At 51.3% G+C, this 17227-nt stretch overlaps 5 protein-coding genes across 5 annotated transcripts; 2 read left to right on the top strand and 3 right to left on the bottom strand.

The window, feature by feature from the left end:
* Positions 1 to 1335: 1335 nt before the first annotated feature.
* GUITHDRAFT_104425 (hypothetical protein) lies at positions 1336 to 1987 on the bottom strand (the record flags this gene model as incomplete). The annotated part of the gene is made up of 2 exons (XM_005836950.1): positions 1336 to 1395; positions 1604 to 1987. 2 exons carry the CDS (start codon positions 1985 to 1987, stop codon positions 1336 to 1338), a joined length of 444 nt encoding a protein of 147 aa, XP_005837007.1.
* Positions 1988 to 2984: 997 nt separating this feature from the next.
* On the bottom strand, positions 2985 to 5654 carry GUITHDRAFT_104424 (hypothetical protein; the record flags this gene model as incomplete). Its single annotated transcript, XM_005836949.1, has 1 exon — positions 2985 to 5654. One exon carries the CDS (start codon positions 5652 to 5654, stop codon positions 2985 to 2987), a length of 2670 nt encoding a protein of 889 aa, XP_005837006.1.
* A 1798-nt stretch (positions 5655 to 7452) lies between these two features.
* Positions 7453 to 9738, top strand: GUITHDRAFT_85576 (hypothetical protein; the record flags this gene model as incomplete). Its single annotated transcript, XM_005836948.1, has 13 exons — positions 7453 to 7662; positions 7808 to 7951; positions 7998 to 8131; positions 8184 to 8292; positions 8342 to 8431; positions 8488 to 8558; positions 8604 to 8670; positions 8726 to 8871; positions 8921 to 9047; positions 9103 to 9165; positions 9205 to 9302; positions 9346 to 9454; positions 9513 to 9738. The coding sequence occupies 13 exons, from the start codon at positions 7453 to 7455 to the stop codon at positions 9594 to 9596; spliced, it is 1452 nt and encodes a 483-aa protein (XP_005837005.1). The 3' UTR covers positions 9597 to 9738.
* Positions 9739 to 10737: 999 nt separating this feature from the next.
* On the top strand, positions 10738 to 13095 carry GUITHDRAFT_135698 (hypothetical protein; the record flags this gene model as incomplete). Its single annotated transcript, XM_005836947.1, has 13 exons — positions 10738 to 10852; positions 11095 to 11213; positions 11263 to 11339; positions 11394 to 11547; positions 11599 to 11634; positions 11762 to 11830; positions 11874 to 12042; positions 12084 to 12184; positions 12244 to 12490; positions 12534 to 12644; positions 12674 to 12714; positions 12783 to 12834; positions 12884 to 13095. 13 exons carry the CDS (start codon positions 10738 to 10740, stop codon positions 13093 to 13095), a joined length of 1503 nt encoding a protein of 500 aa, XP_005837004.1.
* A 544-nt stretch (positions 13096 to 13639) lies between these two features.
* GUITHDRAFT_104421 (hypothetical protein) lies at positions 13640 to 14792 on the bottom strand (the record flags this gene model as incomplete). Its single annotated transcript, XM_005836946.1, has 8 exons — positions 13640 to 13643; positions 13695 to 13756; positions 13799 to 13858; positions 14000 to 14066; positions 14130 to 14213; positions 14268 to 14379; positions 14429 to 14524; positions 14588 to 14792. 8 exons carry the CDS (start codon positions 14790 to 14792, stop codon positions 13640 to 13642), a joined length of 690 nt encoding a protein of 229 aa, XP_005837003.1.
* Positions 14793 to 17227: the final 2435 nt, after the last annotated feature.

Raw genomic sequence — 17227 nt, 5'->3', positions numbered from 1 at the left:
CTATTTAGTGTGCCCGGCGGGCCTGGCCCGCCGCCCCCGGAGGCGCACACCCGGCGTTCACTGAGTCCGACGGACTCAGTCCGAGTCCGAGGTCGGAAGCCTGACTCAGGCTCGCCATCATCACAGTAGTCACTGAGCCACCTGCGGAATCACGCGCCGCCCGGGGCCCGCCGCCGCGCAACTGGAGTCAGAGCGGGCCTCACCTCAGGTCATCATGTCACGGGGCCTGGCTGTCGACTCTGATGCCAGTGGCTCTGTGCACAAGTTCACGGAAAGGACCGTTACCGTGACAGCAATAGCTACCGTTGAATAGGGGCGACGTATGGTAGGTGGATCACGAGTACAGGAGGTCCTACGATGAAGGCACGAGACCACCTCTCAACAGGAGTCACGGTTGCAGAGACACACACGTGACAGGTTCTAGGCTGTCAAGCCTGAGGCCAAGGGAGCAACTGAGACCTCGTCATGTCAAGCCTATGACTCTCTCTGAGTCAGGGAGCCTCCAGGCTATGGGGCTAGGACTCGGACCGGTCGAAGGACCATACCGCGGATACGAAGCGTAGAGTACCGGTAGTAAGGGCCGCTCGCATTTGCAGGAAAGGGAAAGGAGAATGAGGTGAAGGGTCTCCGAGTGTGAGCTCACACTGAAGTAACAAGCTTGTTTACTTTACTTGAAGTAAACAAGCTTGTACATCTGTACTGGGCCAATCTCTTATCACCTCTGTTACTTCTCTGAATCCTGATATTATTCCTGCGCGGCCATCGGTGATCGCAAGTATCATCACTATAGATACTTCATCACTGTCTACTTCGTGTGAGGAGAGAGTTCCACTGGAAATCTCGACATATTCTAAAATTCGAGGAGACTTTAAGTTCAACCGTCTAATCATCTCATATCCATATCACCCTCCTCATATTCATTCATCTTCTACACCACTATTTAGTGTGCCCGGCGGGCCTGGCCCGCCGCCCCCGGAGGCGCACACCCCGGGCCCGCCGTTCAGTCCGACGGACTCCGAGCCGGGTACCCGGCACCCCCCGGGTACCCTAGTACGACCGTACCGGGGCCGTCGGTTCCGAGCCCTGGCAGCGCCGGGCCCTACATCCAAAAACCGGCCCACGGTCTGCGTATTGAAGCTGTCTATGTTCGGATTTTTTTGAAATGAAGGAGACACCTTGTCCTGTCATGCTCGATCCTGACCCCGGCAGCTGCAACATCAGTTGCAGTAAAGAGTTTATTCTAGAGACTGTAAAGTAGTTGAACAAGTGATGTTGAAATGATAAGAGCAGATCAGAGGTAAGATGAGATAAATCCACATGGAGCGACTCAGAGCATTAAGCCTTCTTGTTTCTCGCTAGTTTCCTTATCTTCTTGGCCTTCCGCTCCCTCTTTTCCTGTACATAAGAGCGAAAATCAACTACTTGCTAAATCCTTACAGAAACAAACAAGAATTGGTCAAATGAGTATACAAGTCTGATTACAATGCCTCTTCACACACACAACCCATCTAAACTCAAAGTTTTGAGTCTTCAAACACAGAAATACACAGACACACCGCATCTCAATTCAACTCTATCAAAACAAACTTCCCAAAATCATCACCTTCTTGTTGATTGCCTTGAGCTTCTTTCTTATCAGATGTTGTCTTTTACTCAGTTCTGTCCCTGCCTTCTTCCGTCTCTCTAACTCTTTTTTCTTCGCATCTTCTCGAGTGAGATCTTCTTCCATCATATCAATATCCTCGTCGTCGTCGTCATCATCATTGTTCTTTCCCACTGCAAAGTTCACGCCAAAACTCCCCTTGAACTTGACGGAATCTAGAGCTCTTACCTCACCATTCTCCCCAGCAGTTTCACCCGCCAACATCTCTCGCTTCTCTCGAAGCCTCTCGCGCTTCTTCTCTTGTTTCTCGAGAAGCTCTTTTTCGCGATCCAGCAAGAATTGATGATGTGCATCTCGTTTTTTCCTGTTCTTGTGCTTCACCATGTCTCTTTTCGCTTCACCTGACGCAAAGTTAATTCTTCGTCATAAGTCTCCTTCGGATTCCATTTCATAGTTTGCTATATCCATTGTTCCTCGTGGGTGATTTCTACTCTTTCCCGTTCGCTCCTCTACACCCCTTCTTTTCTCATCACTCCGCTGCTTGTTTTCACCCTCTTCTTCCCTCCATTTCCTCGCTGTTCCTTTCCCACCTCTTATTTTTTCCTTTCCTTTCCTTGCCTTGCCTTGCCTGGCCTGGCCTGGCCTGGCCTTGCCTTGCCTTGCCTGGCCTGGCCTTGCCTGGCCTTCCTCCCTCCTCCTCCCTCGCCTTCATCGCCTTCTTCTTCCTTCTCCCATCCTTTTACATGGCTTCTGTTCTCCTATTCCCTCCCCTCCCCTCCCCCTTGTTCGGTCTCAGTGCATTCCAACTGCACGTGCGGTCGGAAGGTTTATAGTCAATAGATTCCGGCGCCGGGTCAAACTGAGTACGGCGGCGAGGAGCCGCGCCGGGCAGCGGCTGGTGGCACTGAGCAGTGGCGGACCGGGCCTTGGACACAGTGGACTGAGCTTGGTGTGGTGCGGGGCCGCAGGGGCCCTGCGTCACTGCGGTCAGCCTGCACCGCCGCACCGGGTGGCAGCCTCACGTGCGGCGATCGGACGCCTCACAGCGCCGGAACTCCGGGCGCGGATCAGCGGACCGGGCGCGGCATCCGGGACCCGGGTCCGGCGGCTGAACCTTCGACTCTCCACTCAGGCGCGCGGCCGTGAACCCGGCACGATCCGACGGGGGCGTGCCCGTGAACTTCGGAAGTTCCGCCGGTCGGCAGCCGAGACAGTCACCCGGCCTTGCATATCATCGAGACTTGCCACGTCCTGCTACTCTCTGAACAATCGCAGGATTGCAACGAACTAAACTCGCGGCAAGGCTTTCAAACTGGACCCGCGTTGTTAATATTTCTGATTGTATATTAAAAAGCTAGACATTTCGTTTTACAACCGGTATTTACAAAAGATCGATCAGTCGATCCGAGCTTCCCTCTTTCTCTTTCACCGGATCGAAAGACGGAGAATCCATGCTAGGCGGGGTAGCACCACTGCCGGAAGCCGCAGACAGCCGTGCAGGATCTTGGCTCTTGCTGAAAACATTGACCACGCTCCCATCCCGTGCACCCACCGAGTGCGTGCCGTTCATGGAGGCCTCGCATCGCCACAAAGAGACGGAAGATCCCGCATGCCACACGCACACTCCCATGTGATGATTGCGCTGCATTTCACATTCAACTGCCTCAACACATCCCCCTTCACGCACTGACAGTCCATATCGTCCATTCTCGCTCAAGTCGCACTTCATCAAAGTAATCTTTGAGCCCCTGTCCTTGGCTGCTACACCCGATTGGTTGTTGAGTACCATGGAACATTCAAGAGCTTCAACGACACCTTGCCCGCGCGCCCCCACACCTATCCTTCCGTTGTCCCGTGAAGTACACTGTTTCAGATAAACCATCGAGCCCACATCCTTGGCAACTACTCCAACGTTCACATTCCCTTTGACGAGAGATTCGATTGCCGTGACCTTGCCACCCTCGATAGCAGTCAAGCCCGTAGCACCGTTGTTACTTGCTTCACAATGCATAAGTTTAACCTTGGAGCCTGAGTGCCACGCTCCCATTCCCACTCTCTGATTACCCTTCATGATGCACATTCTAGCATCCACGTTGCCTCCAACAATTGCTGCAACGCCAATTCTTCCATTCTCTGATGCTTCGCATTGCAGCAAGTTGACAGACGAACCATTGTCTTTGGCCACAACACCAGCCTGCAGATTCCTTTTCATACAGCTGTGACTCACCTCTGCAGTGCCGCCTTCACTCGCACCAACACCGTATAACCCATTATCACTCGATGAACAATGCATCAATTGTACAGATGATCCCTCACCACAGACATAAACCCCAAATTGGTGATTTTTCTTCAGAGTACAATAACGAGCTTCAATTCTGCTTCCGACGCGAGCAGCGATCCCAGTCCTGCCGTTGCTTATGGCGGTACATCTTAGCAAACTGACTGTTGAGGTGCTGTGCCACGCACCGATTCCAAGTTGCTGATTATTGTTTAATTTGCAGTCTATCGCTTCAACAGCACCGCCATCACTTGAAGACACTCCATATCGCTCATTGTTACTAGCATCGCAAAAATTTAGCGTGACTTTCGCTCCAGTGTTCAACGAGCAAACACCGTACTGGTTGCGTTTCATTTCACAGCCCGTACAAATCGCAACTCCACCTTCTCTGATACCAAGACCAATTCTTCCATTGTCGTTTGCCTTACAGTACTTCAAAGTCACCCGAGAAGTTTCGCCTTTTGAAACAACACCTACTTGATTACCCCTCATTTCACAGCGAAATGCAATTAGCTCACCCCCTTCACTAGCACCAATGCCATGAGTCGTATTCTCGCTCATGTTGCACTGATCTAGTACAACTCTCGAGCCAGCATTTGAGACACACATTCCATACTGGTTCCGTGTCATCGTGCAACTCTTGGCCTCAGCCGTCGCACCTTCCCGTGCCCCAAGACCAATGCGCGCATTTTGACTGATGTCACAACCATGAAGTTGCACATGGGAGGCTGTCCCTTTTGACACAATGCCAACTTGATTTCGGAGCACACTGCAATTGAATGCTTTCACAACCGCTCCAGCACCTACACCCGCTCCGTATGTCCCATTGTCGCTAAGTTCACTGTCACAGATGACGACAGAAGATCTTGCATCTGTGGCAAGAACTCCGAAATGCCTATTTCGCATTACTCTGCATCCCTTCAAGACTTCTGCTCTACCTCCTTGTGCTGCTGCAACACCAACGAATCCGCAGTCAGTCATTTCACAACCTTCGCATCGAACAATCCCGGTTCGGAGGACACAAATACCAATTCCTGCATCCGACGATATACGACATTGCTGAAGAAGAAGCTTGCCCTCCGTGACCCAAATACATCTCTGCTTGAGGTTAGTAGGAGTGACAGGAGAATTTTTGAATTCAAAGGTAACACCGCTTACGCACACGTAAGCATCCTTGCTAGCAACCCGGATGAGAGGCCGACCAGTCCGACTTGAAAGCACCACCGAGCCATCCCTGGAACCTGGTGTTGCTCGAATCACAATTCTATTGTTCTGTACAACTTCAGCTTCTGTATCCATCTCATGAACACCAGGCATCAAGTTCACGCGGACCATTGTTGCACACCCAGCTTGACCACTAGAAAGAGCCTCAGTCAGGTTTGTGAAGTGCATAGTTGGCCCAACAGTCAATTCACAAAGTAGAATAGATTGAACGATATTATTGTTCAGGATTTTGACCATAGAATCAGAGCCAAGCCGTGAATGAGAACCCATTGCAAAGGCAATCATTCTCTCACAGTCGTCAATGTCTAAAATGCTTGACCGTATGTCCGCCATATCCCTTTCGATGTTCACATGATTTTCACCATCATCCAAATGCTTGATGACATCCAAATCCAGGGCAGGGCCATAATCTGGTTCCGTTCGCCTCAAATGAATAAAATCTTGGATTGTTGTTCCAAAATTTCGATCCCGTCCTGTATGACCCTCAGTTCCTACTTTGTATGGAGCACTCAAATCGCCTACTGAGCTTGAGCTATCATGTACAATCATATCCTTCTCACTTTCGGGTTCACCATCCCATCCTGGTGAGTCTCCACTTGACACATTGAAACCAGTCAAGTCATTTCCTGCATCTGACAAAGCTCGATTCAATGGAACTGATAAAGCATCTACCTCCGCTGCCATAGGGTGATTGATGGAATTTACTTGATAGGCTGCAGTAGGGTCGGATATGTTGTCTTCTTCCGAACCCACAGGTTGTTCTTCTTGTGTAGATGTATTTGAAAGTGGGATGGATGCAGCAGCTGCAAAACTGACCAGTGCAGGCTCCTCTGTCCTTCTACGCTTATTTCTGGAATTTCCATTCGAAGAGCTGGACCCCGCTTCTTGCATTTCACTATCATCAGGTGACCTTCCTGACGATGAATCAAAATCGCGATTCATCTTCTAGCCGCCACCCTTGACGACGATACAAACTTATCTAAATGAGACGACAAAAAAGCCAGAACAAAAAAAGAATTGCAAAAACCAGAGATAAACTGAAAATCCACAACTACGAGCAACACAATGAAAATATGCCTTAAAGTTGCCTACAGAAACCCTAATTCGCTCTGTTGGAGTCTCATTTTGCTGAGTGTTCCTCAAAGCTTCACCCCGATAAACAGATGGTAATCCTTCAACGCTAGGAAGGGTTTTGAGCTACAGGATAGGCAGTAAGAACAGGAGCAGCTGAGTTTTGCGGAATGTCTCAGTGTACAGACAATTCAAGGCAGGAGCTGCAGCCAACTTTCCAGCTAGAAACTGCACGATCGCCACAGAACTGCTTTCACAAAACACTCCAAAATAGCGACTTGAGGATCTTCTCCTGCAACCAGAAACGAACGAAAACAGCACAGCAATCGATTTCTGTTCGATTGTGCAGGTGTAGAAGATCAGGAGGAAATGAAAGCGGAGGGAAAGAGGAGGGTAACGGATAGGAACGAAGGGATGGGCTGCTGTTGCGCAAGGAGGCTAATGCAGGGGCCTGTCTACGTCGGGAGCACCCTTTCCCGTTAGTGGGAAGGAAATCTTTGCCTCCTACAAGACTTTACAAACAAAGGACAGAAAATTCAAAAGTAAATTTCAAATATTACTATAATTAAATATCAGGCAATCAAAACTAACTTGTATATGGGACCAAGTTGCGGAAATTAGCAAATTCGCCCCTGCACCACCCGTCGTACTATTTCCCACTATGAATATGCATGTTTTGACGGTACAAAATTTTGTACTGGGATGAATGTGCACCTCTCAGAGATCTAAATATTTTGTACCATGAATCTCAGCTATTTAAACAACAGTAACTGAATCGCATACAAATAAAATTGTAACTTTGATTGCGTACCTCTTCGTTAATTACAATTGATTAATATATTTAAGAAGATTTAGTACCACAAAATCTCAATGGGATCGTAAGAGCAAGTTTAAAAATAATTAAAGGGGCTGCGGGTCTTAATTTATGTACTGGAAGGTATACTCATGTACAAAAAAATTGTACGATTTGACATACATTACCGCACTTGTAGTAGCCCTTTTATTGAAATGGGGCTAGAAAATTTGAATGATAAATTTGGATGCAATCTGTGCCATAACTAACAGATATTCTAGAACATTGGTACACACGCTTGTACCATGTGAAATGACTTTAATCGACATTTTAAATACACAACTTATATGGCTAGCTTTGTGGTGCGGTCCTGCCTTTGACCTTTTCATTTCTTCGAAAGTGGAAGTTCGCCGGGTGGTTGTCCCCGAGGCTTTGAGTACTGCCGGGGAATGGGACGGGCCTGTCCTGTCTTCACGTGCGAACATGGCGGAGATTGAAGGGACGGGGAGGGGAGGGGGAGGGGAGGGGGAGGACAAAAAGTTCTTTGCTCAGTTCGTGACTGAGGCGGGAGAGGTCACGGGGCCTCAGATCGAGATCCCCTACGATCTTACGGGCAGGCAGCTGAATGGGGTCATCAACGAGCTCCTCAGCAAGGACAAGTTCGAGCCTTACAGCTTCTACATCAACGATCAGGTGACCTCATCTTGACCGCCATGATGCTACAAATCACTCTCCATGAGAATCTTGTAGTATCTTGTCCCGACGCTCGCTTTGCCATGTCTTGCCTTGCATTGCATTGCCGAGAGTGAAAGATGTTAACCTGAAACGGGTGGTTCAGGAAATCGTTGGGACATTGGGAGAGTCCATCAAAGAACACAACATCTCAGCAGAGACCGTTGTTAAGATCGTATACCAACCTCAAGCCACATTTCGCGTCATTGCTGTCACCAGATGTACTGGCACATTAGCAGGGCACACCGAGGTTTGAGTTGAGTTCAAGACATATATCGTCCTTATAACCTTGGCAGGCCATTCTTTGTGTTGCATTTTCTCCCGATTGTAAACGCCTCATCACTGGTTCGGGGGATGCGACTTTGAGAGTGTGGGATATAAACACGGAGACGCCGATAACGACCATGAAAGGCCACACCAACTGGGTCTTGTAAGCCCCTATCGTTGGCTGCTTCTGTGCGAAGCCTCATTCATTCACTTAGATGCTGTGCATTTTCGCCGGATGGGAAGCTTGCAGCATCAGGAAGCATGGACAAGGAAGCGAGATTGTGGGACCCTGCTAAGGGACAACCAGCTGGCAAACCACTGAAGGTATAGAAGATCGAGAGTCCCATGAGGCACCGCGACTGAATTGCTGTAGGGACACACCAAGTGGATTACCAACTTGTCATGGGAACCGATCCATCTGTCGAAAGATGGCGTGAGTAGAAGGCTAGTCACAGCTTCGAAGGTACTGCCTCATGTTTGCTTGCACCTCCTCACATCTAATGCGACTGGAAATGAAAGGATGCGTCTCTGAGAATCTGGGACGCAGTAACAAGTGCAGTCACGCTGGTCTTGACGGGGCATACAAGCAGGTTTGAATCTTGATGATGCAACACATTGCATGAAACAGCGTGCAGTGTTACTTGCGTGCGTTGGGGGGGTTCTGGTCTGATATACAGTGGAAGTGAAGACCGGACTATCAAGGTGCCAATTTTACTTCCGAAGGATGAGGAGCCAGTTGACGTGTGCGGGCTGGCAGGTGTGGAACCCAGACAAGGGGATTCTCGTCCGTTCACTGGAGGGGCATGCACACTGGGTCAACCACATAGCATTGAATTCAGACCATGTCATGAGAAACGCTCCTGCGAACGCCAAGGAAGCGGCTCTGTCTCCTAAGCAGAGGTGGTTGCACTCAGCATTGCCATGCCTTGAATTTTCTTAACGAAATCACCAGGTATGAGAACGCAATTGGCCACGAGCTAGTGGAGCGATTAGTTTCAGCAAGTGACGATCACACGATGTACTTGTGGGAGCCAGCTGTGGGGAAGAAGCCAATATGCCGCATGACAGGACATGTTCAGGTGCCAGTCGTCGTGTTCTGATCACGGGGAACTGACCTGGCCATTTCCCCCACAGCCTATCAATCATGTTAGCTTCTCCCCGAACGGGCGTTTGATAGCCTCGGCTTCCTTTGACAAGGTGAGAACTGAGATAGAGATATGCCTTGACGAGCTGCAGGCTATTCGAATATGGAATGGAATCACCGGCAAGTACATCGCCACCCTTCGAGGGCATGTCGGGGCAGTGTACCAGGTGGCATGGTCCTCGGACAGCCGGTCAGCCCCTCCCTCCTCGTCTCCTCCTGATGTCGGTTGGCAGACTGCTGGTGAGCGCCTCCAAGGACTCCACCCTCAAGCTCTGGGATGTCGAGCAAGGCAGCAGCACATTCGGCAAGCTGCGCGTCGATCTCCCTGGGCATGCAGATGAAGTGCGACCGATGCTGAACCCTGTGGCTTCTCCTCTGATCTGATTTTTTTATGTTGCAGGTGTTCGCCGTGGACTGGAGTGCCGACGGAGCTCGTGTGGCAAGCGGGAGCAAAGATTGCTCGCTGAAACTGTGGAGATACTAGAAAAGCCATTATAAGGATTCCTTCGATCTAACCTGTATGTCTGTAACTATATCAGAGTGAGGAGTGAGCGATTTTAGTCATATCTGCATCTATTACTTTCAATCCTCGGGGTCATGAAGAAATATATCTTCACCTAGGATGGGATGGATTCTGTTTTCCTTCAAAATCGCTATTTTTTTCACGAAGTCCACTGTCCTTCATAGCGTCTTTGGTTTATTGTCTTTGTTCTCACTCTCGTCCTCCTCGTCGTCGTCTCAATCAGCATCATCATCGTCCCTTGCCCCTCAAATGTTGTTGCTCCTCCTCTGCGCAGCGGGCAGTTTGCACAGAGCTCAAGAGCAATCGGAGCGATCTCCGGGATAATGGGGGCCTAGGGTGGGGTGGGGTGAGGGATAGTGAGAATGGGGGTGAGGTACGCTTTTAGTACGGGTCTGTTCCTAGGGCAAAGAATGCGTGAATGGAGGTTGTGGGGTAGGGAAGTCTTACAAAGGGTGGGGTGGGTGGTTGGGAAAATTGAAACTGGAGTTCACATGCAAGGGAGAGGAGGGGAAGAGATGAGGAGGAGAAGATAAGGGGAGGAGAGGAGGGGAGGAGGAGAGGAGGAGAGGAGGAGGATAACAAAGGAGGGAAGAGAACGTTGAGAAGGGTTGACATTCCTGAACATGAGGACAACAGAGAAGAGAGGAGATGAAGGGGCTTTGCAGGATCGATATGGGCACTTCAGCGGGACAGAGTAGAAATCGACAGAAAGCACAGGATGAGTCAGTGACTGTCGATCTTCCTGATTGATAAAGTCAGAAGGGAAAACACAGGCATCTCGTCGACCATGCTGGCTCGTTGATCTCTTTGGGTCGCCGGGTTCAAAGGACGACAGTCATCACTGGCCCTACCTTCGGCCACATCGCTCACACGGACAACGGGACCGCGGACTCATCAGGTTGAAGAAGAAGCTGCCCTTGCTCTTGTGTCTGCTGCTAGTTTGCGCGAGGAAGACGACAAGTGTATCGAATCACGGACATTTCGGATCATCAACCAGCCCGACACTTCGCAACTGACATGAGCAGGAGTGGGAGCTTTGCGTAGCTGCATGTAAGGGTGGCGGCTTCTGAGGAGGAGTCAGCTTGCTGCTGGAGAGAACGCAATGTCTTGTTGCTTCCCCCTCAAGAAGAAACGGCAGAGAAATCCTGAGTCGTCGGCGGTCGCACCTAACAATGGGGAAGATCCAAATGCACGCTTCGTCATCCGCGGAGACGTAGGTGGGCTCGTTCTTTGACACAGCCCTCCGAATCCTCCTTCCTCTGAATCCTCTTTCCTCCGAATCCTCTTTCCTCCGATTCCTCTTTGGATCTGATTCCTCTTTCGATCTGATTGTTCTCTTAACCAATTCCTTGTTTTCTCTAGTTTTCTCTAGTTTTCTCTTGTTTTCTCTGATTCCTCGTTCTTGTTTGCTCTGATTGTCTTGTCGTCTGTTTGCTCTCGTTAATGGAATGTTTGGCAGTCTTGCCAACAACCGAACCGAGCACTCCGAAGTGCGTTAACGGCCTCCGGCCTGAAGATCACCCCGTCGGACGTGCGGGGTCCTTTAACCTTTTAGATTCAGAGCCTTCGAAGACTGAGGTGATGGTGGAGGAGGACTAAGTAAGAGGTTGACCTGGTGGTGGTGCAGGCTTCGATTGTCAGTGTTGTCGTCGAGAACGTCAGCGAACTGAGAGCTTCCAGTTCTCGGCAAGAATCTCTGTCAAGGTGAAGACAAGTGGGATGAATCTGGTATTGATTGTGCCTCTTTTCCATGTTCAGGATCAGGGCAAACATCTCGGAGCTGTTGGGAATACCAGTTCGGTGTGTTGATGTTCACCATGCAGACAAGTCCGAGGAGATGAGTGTCGTCTTTGTGCCGAGACCAGCTTCGCATTCATGGGACAGGAGTAAGGGGAAGCTGAATGAAGCAGAGGTGGTGCTGTTTCGAGTGTTGATCCCCCAGGGCTGATGCAGTCTTGTGCAGGGGTGGATTAACGCGAGTCAGACGGCCCAGAGACTGGTCACGATGATAAAAGAAGGATCGCAGGACCTCCATCCTGTCCTGAAATCCTCCAAGGATGCAAGTTGCATCCCTTGCAATGTCGGTCATGTCGCTTGGGGGGACGTGACGTCTGATTTTCTCTCAGGAAGACGCGTCTCTCAGCAATGAGATGAACGAGCTATTCCGTAGGATGAGGAGCTCCTGGCCCCAGCAGGTACCTGAGCTGGCGACCTCCTCTTCTCCTGACTTCCTTGCAGCATGAGAGCCGGACCACCACTGAGACAGGCTCCATCAACGGTATCCTCCACACCCCGAAGTCTCCGTCGGGATTCACATACAAGAGTCCAAGCCCCATGCTGCCACCCCGCTACCTGGGAATTGGACCTCTGGAGTACACGCACGAGCATTCTATCCCTGGCGCCTTAGGTACATCTGCCGCATGCGAGGACTCTTGAATGACTTATAAGGCCCTGTCCCTTCAGGCGATGCCAACGGGCACGCCAGTTCGATGCAGGCAAGGGAAGGCTTACATTTGCCTCCAAAGTTGCCTCTGAAGCTTATCAACGAGGTTCACCCAACATCTCCAGCCAACATCGCAAACATCGTTCGCGACTGACGTTGTTCCAGAAAACGCCGAGCACACCGGATGAGCGCAAGCGATCGCTGCTGCACTACAAGCCGATGACTCCCAGGACGGAGAGGAGAAAACACATGCAGGGATCAAGCGTGGCGCTGAGAGGACAGCAGGCGAGGAGCCAGATACGTCCAGATGCTCCTGCGGGGTGGACCAGCTCACCAGTGGTGGCTGTGACGACTGGCGAGCATGAGGGAGGAGAGAAAAGAGAGGACGAAAGCGAGTTGCGAAGAGCGAATGGTGGCAACTTTCGGAGGACGCGACGCGAGTGACTTGATGGCAGGAGAGGTTGCAGAGGACTACAACCAGTTCAGCCAATGGATGAGCCCTAAAGCAAAGGACTGGAATAGCATTCTGAGAACTCCTCCAAAGCCTCAGGCTAGAGAAGATGCTGGTCTTGCTTGCAACTGACGCTCGCACAAGCAGCGGGGCACGTGGGTCGCGTCATCTGCTGCTACGTCGCAGTCCGTATACGATGACTCGAAGCAGGCAAGGGCAACAAGCATCCTTCCTCTTTGCTCATGCGTTACAGGCTGCCTTCTCCAATGCCGAGTATGGGGTGACTGCCATGCGGGGGACTGCAGGTCGCTACAACAACTGGCTCGAGCCCTCCTCTCATGACGACCTGCGTAGGCTGGAGGAGGCAGCTAGAGCTCGCAGCAACCAGAGTACCCACGAGCAGGGACCCCTCGCCGATCCATGGGCGGGTGATGTTGAACCCGTGGGGATGGCTTAGCCATGACGATGAAGCAGTCGCCGTCTGGCAGGACGTCGCCATCGATGATGGCTTGGATGGATCCTACCATCGGGTTGAAGCAGAGGAAGCATCGCTCTCTCTCAAGTGATCTGATGGTGTAGGATGGAAACGTCGCTCTCTGCTTGGATGCAGCCGGGCCTGTTACAGACTTCGTTACAGGTGCACCTGCTGTCTTGCTCTTGCGCACTGATACAGCTGGCAGAGCGACGAAGTCGAGAGGGAGGCGACGATTGAACCTGAATCGGTGTTCCTCCTCCTCCTCTCCTTGATCCTGCTGACTACCTGGTCTTGCAGACGACTTGTGTGTATCCTGTTCCTCCCCTCCTCCCAGGGTGACTTTCCCTTGTGATGACTGACTCGACCTGACTCGCCGGCAGCTCTCAACCTGAGAGGGAGGCAACCGAAACCTCTCCAGGTACCCTCACTCATGGGGTATGTGGCGACTGACAGGAGTGCAGCCGTGAGGTCATTCCAGTGGTGAACAAGAGAAACTTCGACATGCTGTAATTTTCATGTAAATGGTGTAAAGACTAGCAGAATCGTCCGGACTGCAGAGCAAACTCAACCTCAACCTCGAACTCACTCGTAACACAAGCTCGCGAATGCTCAATGTCAGCACTTCAGCCTTCTGATCATCTGTCAAAAGCAGTGAGCAGCTTGGCGGCTGTGTCTCCCTCCCTCCTCTACCTTGGGAGGTACTTGGCAAGGTCCGGGTAGTCAGCCCAGTTGTACGGCCATTCCTCGAACCACTGGACTGAACGTCAGCAGCTGCCATCTCCTCACAAGAGAACCTCGAAGGGCCAGCCCTTGAGCCCCAAGTACGCAAGCAAGAAGGCCGAGCCCATGATCACCTGTAGTTGCGGTAAGAGCGACCATGGGGACGGGTGGAGCAAGTAGAGGGAAAGAGGAGAGCGGAACGGAGGAGGGATGAGATCGGATGGGATAGGAGGAGGCAAAGAGGATTGAGAAGGAGGAGGAGAACTCGCCGTTACTGCAGGATAGTGGAAATCGTTGTCGACGGCCTTCGCAGCTTCCAGTTTGTCGACACACTTCTGATACCTGGAGAGGGTCGTCAGCATCAGCAGCTCCTGTCATGATCGCCAAGGATACAACTGCACTCACGAAGTGTAGAAGCATCTCCCACAGTTGGCCGCGCGAGCGATGCGCAACGGAGTGCACTTGTAGATGAGAGGTTTGTTCACACTCCTGCAAGCGATGAACAGGATCATGTGTGCAGAGACTGAGCAGTCAAAGTATCACAGAAGTGGAATCTTGAATCCGAAGGCAGTGGGGAAGGGATTGATCCGTTGTAAACACTCCACATTGATGTCCGCGCCGTATTCTATGAGCTTGTCGATGATGGCAGCATTTCCTACGGCAACACGTCAGACGCACCCTGATGAGATCGGAGCGGCTCTCACCACAAGCTGCCGCAAGATGCAAGGCTGTGTAGTTGTTCAACTCCATCCAGTGCACATTCAAGCCTGTCTGCGACTCATCGAACCCCGCGATCTCGCCTGAAAGTTTAAGGATTAGGGAACAACACGATGAATATAGGGGAGAGAGGAGGAAGCACGTACCAACTGTGATATTCTTCCACTTATCCTTCAGTCTGCAGAAAGCATTCACGTTCGCCCCTGACTCCACAGCCTTGACAAACAAGGGCTCGTTCCCCTCTATAGCGGCTTCCCACATCTTGTAGTTCATCTGCTGAACAACTTCCGGTGGAATAACCTTTGGAGCCCTCGCCACTGTTTCGTTCCTCTCTGTCTCCTCTGTCTCCATGCTTTCCGTGGTTTCTGTTGTGTTTCCTGTGAAGAACTCTAAATGTCAATAGCGTGTGGAACATCATCAAATAAGAAAAGTTTTGGAGGGCAAGCAGATTCAGAGACAAAGAAAAAGATGTTGGCAGCGGAAGATGGTAGGTAAGTGAGACTATGAACCTGTTTTGCCAGTGTTTTCTTCGTTGTCTTCCCCTCCCTTGAGCCTCAACCTCGAAGCCGAAGCGACCTCCGCACTCAGTCTGCTCGAACAAGCTCGATGTGGCATCGCTTCTCTCAGATATCCACCATGGAGAAGACGCAGCTGCCCCCTACCTGCAGGCTCTGATAGCCGCCCAGCATGCAGCGCCCCACCCTCCCACACCAGCACCCCCATCAAGACAGCCAGCAGCACAGCCGCTCCCGGCATCCTTGCGGCCGCCATGACCGTTACCTCAATTCTATGACTGTAACGCCGGACGGACCGGACCGCCGGACTCTCTGACGGGCCCGGCGGGCCCCGGGCCCCCGGACTCAGTCGGGTGGCGGCGGCGTCCCATAGCTGCCATCATGATGCCATGATTGGCCAGTGGCCTGTGCGACAGTGTCAGGGTCAAGCCTCCTCGACTCTCCTGATTGTCCTCGTACTGATTTTTAACTTAACTTTGAGTAAAGGCCAGAATGAGGGCCGGCGTGACGCGGCCGGAACCGCCGGCTGTGCCTGGCAGTCTCTGGGCCACGACACAGTGTGCCGCCGGGGTCACATCCCGGCGATCGGACATGGCCGCCAGCGGCCGGGGCCCGGGGGGCGGGCCGCGCCCCATTATGATGGCATATCCGATGATCCAGATGTACTGTATATGTTGAACGATATGTCAAGCGCTTGCTAAAGCGTCCGCGAGGATGAATGCATATTGCATCCTTGAGGATATAGACGTGAATAGTCAACATTTGAAAGTTTGGAGACTACTTCACGAGCAACAGCGCGACAGCCCTTGGATGGTCTAAATAAGTATCGAAATCTTATCTTTCAACATCCTACGATATTGTGCGAATAAAGCACCTTCATGCTCAGTTTGTGTGATTTGACCCACTATCGCATCTCCAGAAACCTAGTCCTCAGCCACCTCGCTTGATGCTTCCCTCAGCCTACTTCTCGTTCACTCTACGACCACTCTATACGAGCTATTCAGATTTCCACATGTCATTCTCAGACGCGACAACCTCTGCTTGAAGAGTCTTTGTGACATCTGGCGATCCTCCTTTCCTCGCATCCGAAGCAGCTACCCAGTATTGATGAAACTACATCCGAAGGAGATTTGGAGATTTGAGTTGAACAGGTAAGGCATTGCTGGTCGTTGGATGACTTTGCGATGCGGTGAGATCAGTCGACATCTGTTCTGCTGACGTCATCTCCGAAAGAAGTAGTGTCCTTGGAGATAGTTCAACCCCACCCGAGGAGCAACTCAGTACAGCCGGGTCTGACGGACCTGGTTGGAAGTGAGTTTCGCGTTTCCTGCAGTTGTGCGAGCTACGGGCTCTTGTGGGTCTCAACTAGTGAGAGGGTAACAGTCTTAGTCTTGAGTCAGCAGCATGCAGTGTAAGTGGTCGATCTCTTATAAGTTGGGCAGCATCGAGCTAGCCTGCACGTCAGTCATGAGATTCAGGAGACCGTCATGGTAGCGAGTGATGAATGTAACAACCATCAAGTTCAAGGAAGACAGTGAAGCTGAACAACATTCAAAAAAGAACGTAAATAAGTTTGTTCCTCTTTCCATGTCTCATACTTGAGTATAAATGTTTCTTGGGCGGGCACGTAATTCGCTGTGTGCTGATGATTGGGGGACATTCCTGTACCTTGCTGCAATGATATTATACGCTGTCGAGACTGTCAAGATGCAGCTTCGGATTTGAATTAACTCATCGCTTTTGGAGATAAATCTGGTGATACAGCGCAGGTCAACTCTTGTTTCAATGACAATCAAGTTCATCCATAGCAGACAGCAGCTTGTGTCGACGGGGTCATCAAGACTTGACCAGTTGCTCTCGGCCATGAACCATCTTCGAGCTTGACTCGGATGCGGCAGACGGGGCGTAGCTGGCAAACGTCTGACAGCTGCATGAGTTCTCAGCTGTCATCGAGCTCAACATGGTTGCAGCTCACTAGGTGAGGGTGTGGAAGCGCTTCGACAACTTCAAGTTGGCCCACGCAGAGTCAGCATGCCGCAGCCATGAGCGTCGCATGGGGATAGACAAGCGTTGCTTGACCACCTTGCTGAGCCTCCTGGTCTTGCTCAACAGTCTCTCTGTCTCCTCCCTCCCTCCCTCCCTCCCTCCCTCCCTCCATCCCTCTCCCTCTCCCTCTCCCTCTCCCTCTCCCTCTCCCTCTCCCTCTCCCTCTCCCTCTCCCTCTCCCTCTCCCTCTCCCTCTCCCTCTCCACTGGTTTGAGAACAATCCCA

The sequence above is a fragment of the Guillardia theta genome, assembly GCF_000315625.1.
Source record: "Guillardia theta CCMP2712 unplaced genomic scaffold GUITHscaffold_16, whole genome shotgun sequence".
Classification (NCBI taxonomy): Eukaryota; class Cryptophyceae; order Pyrenomonadales; family Geminigeraceae; genus Guillardia; species Guillardia theta.
The sequence above is the reverse complement of the archived record's forward strand: the minus strand, read 5'-3'. Positions and strand labels throughout refer to the sequence as shown.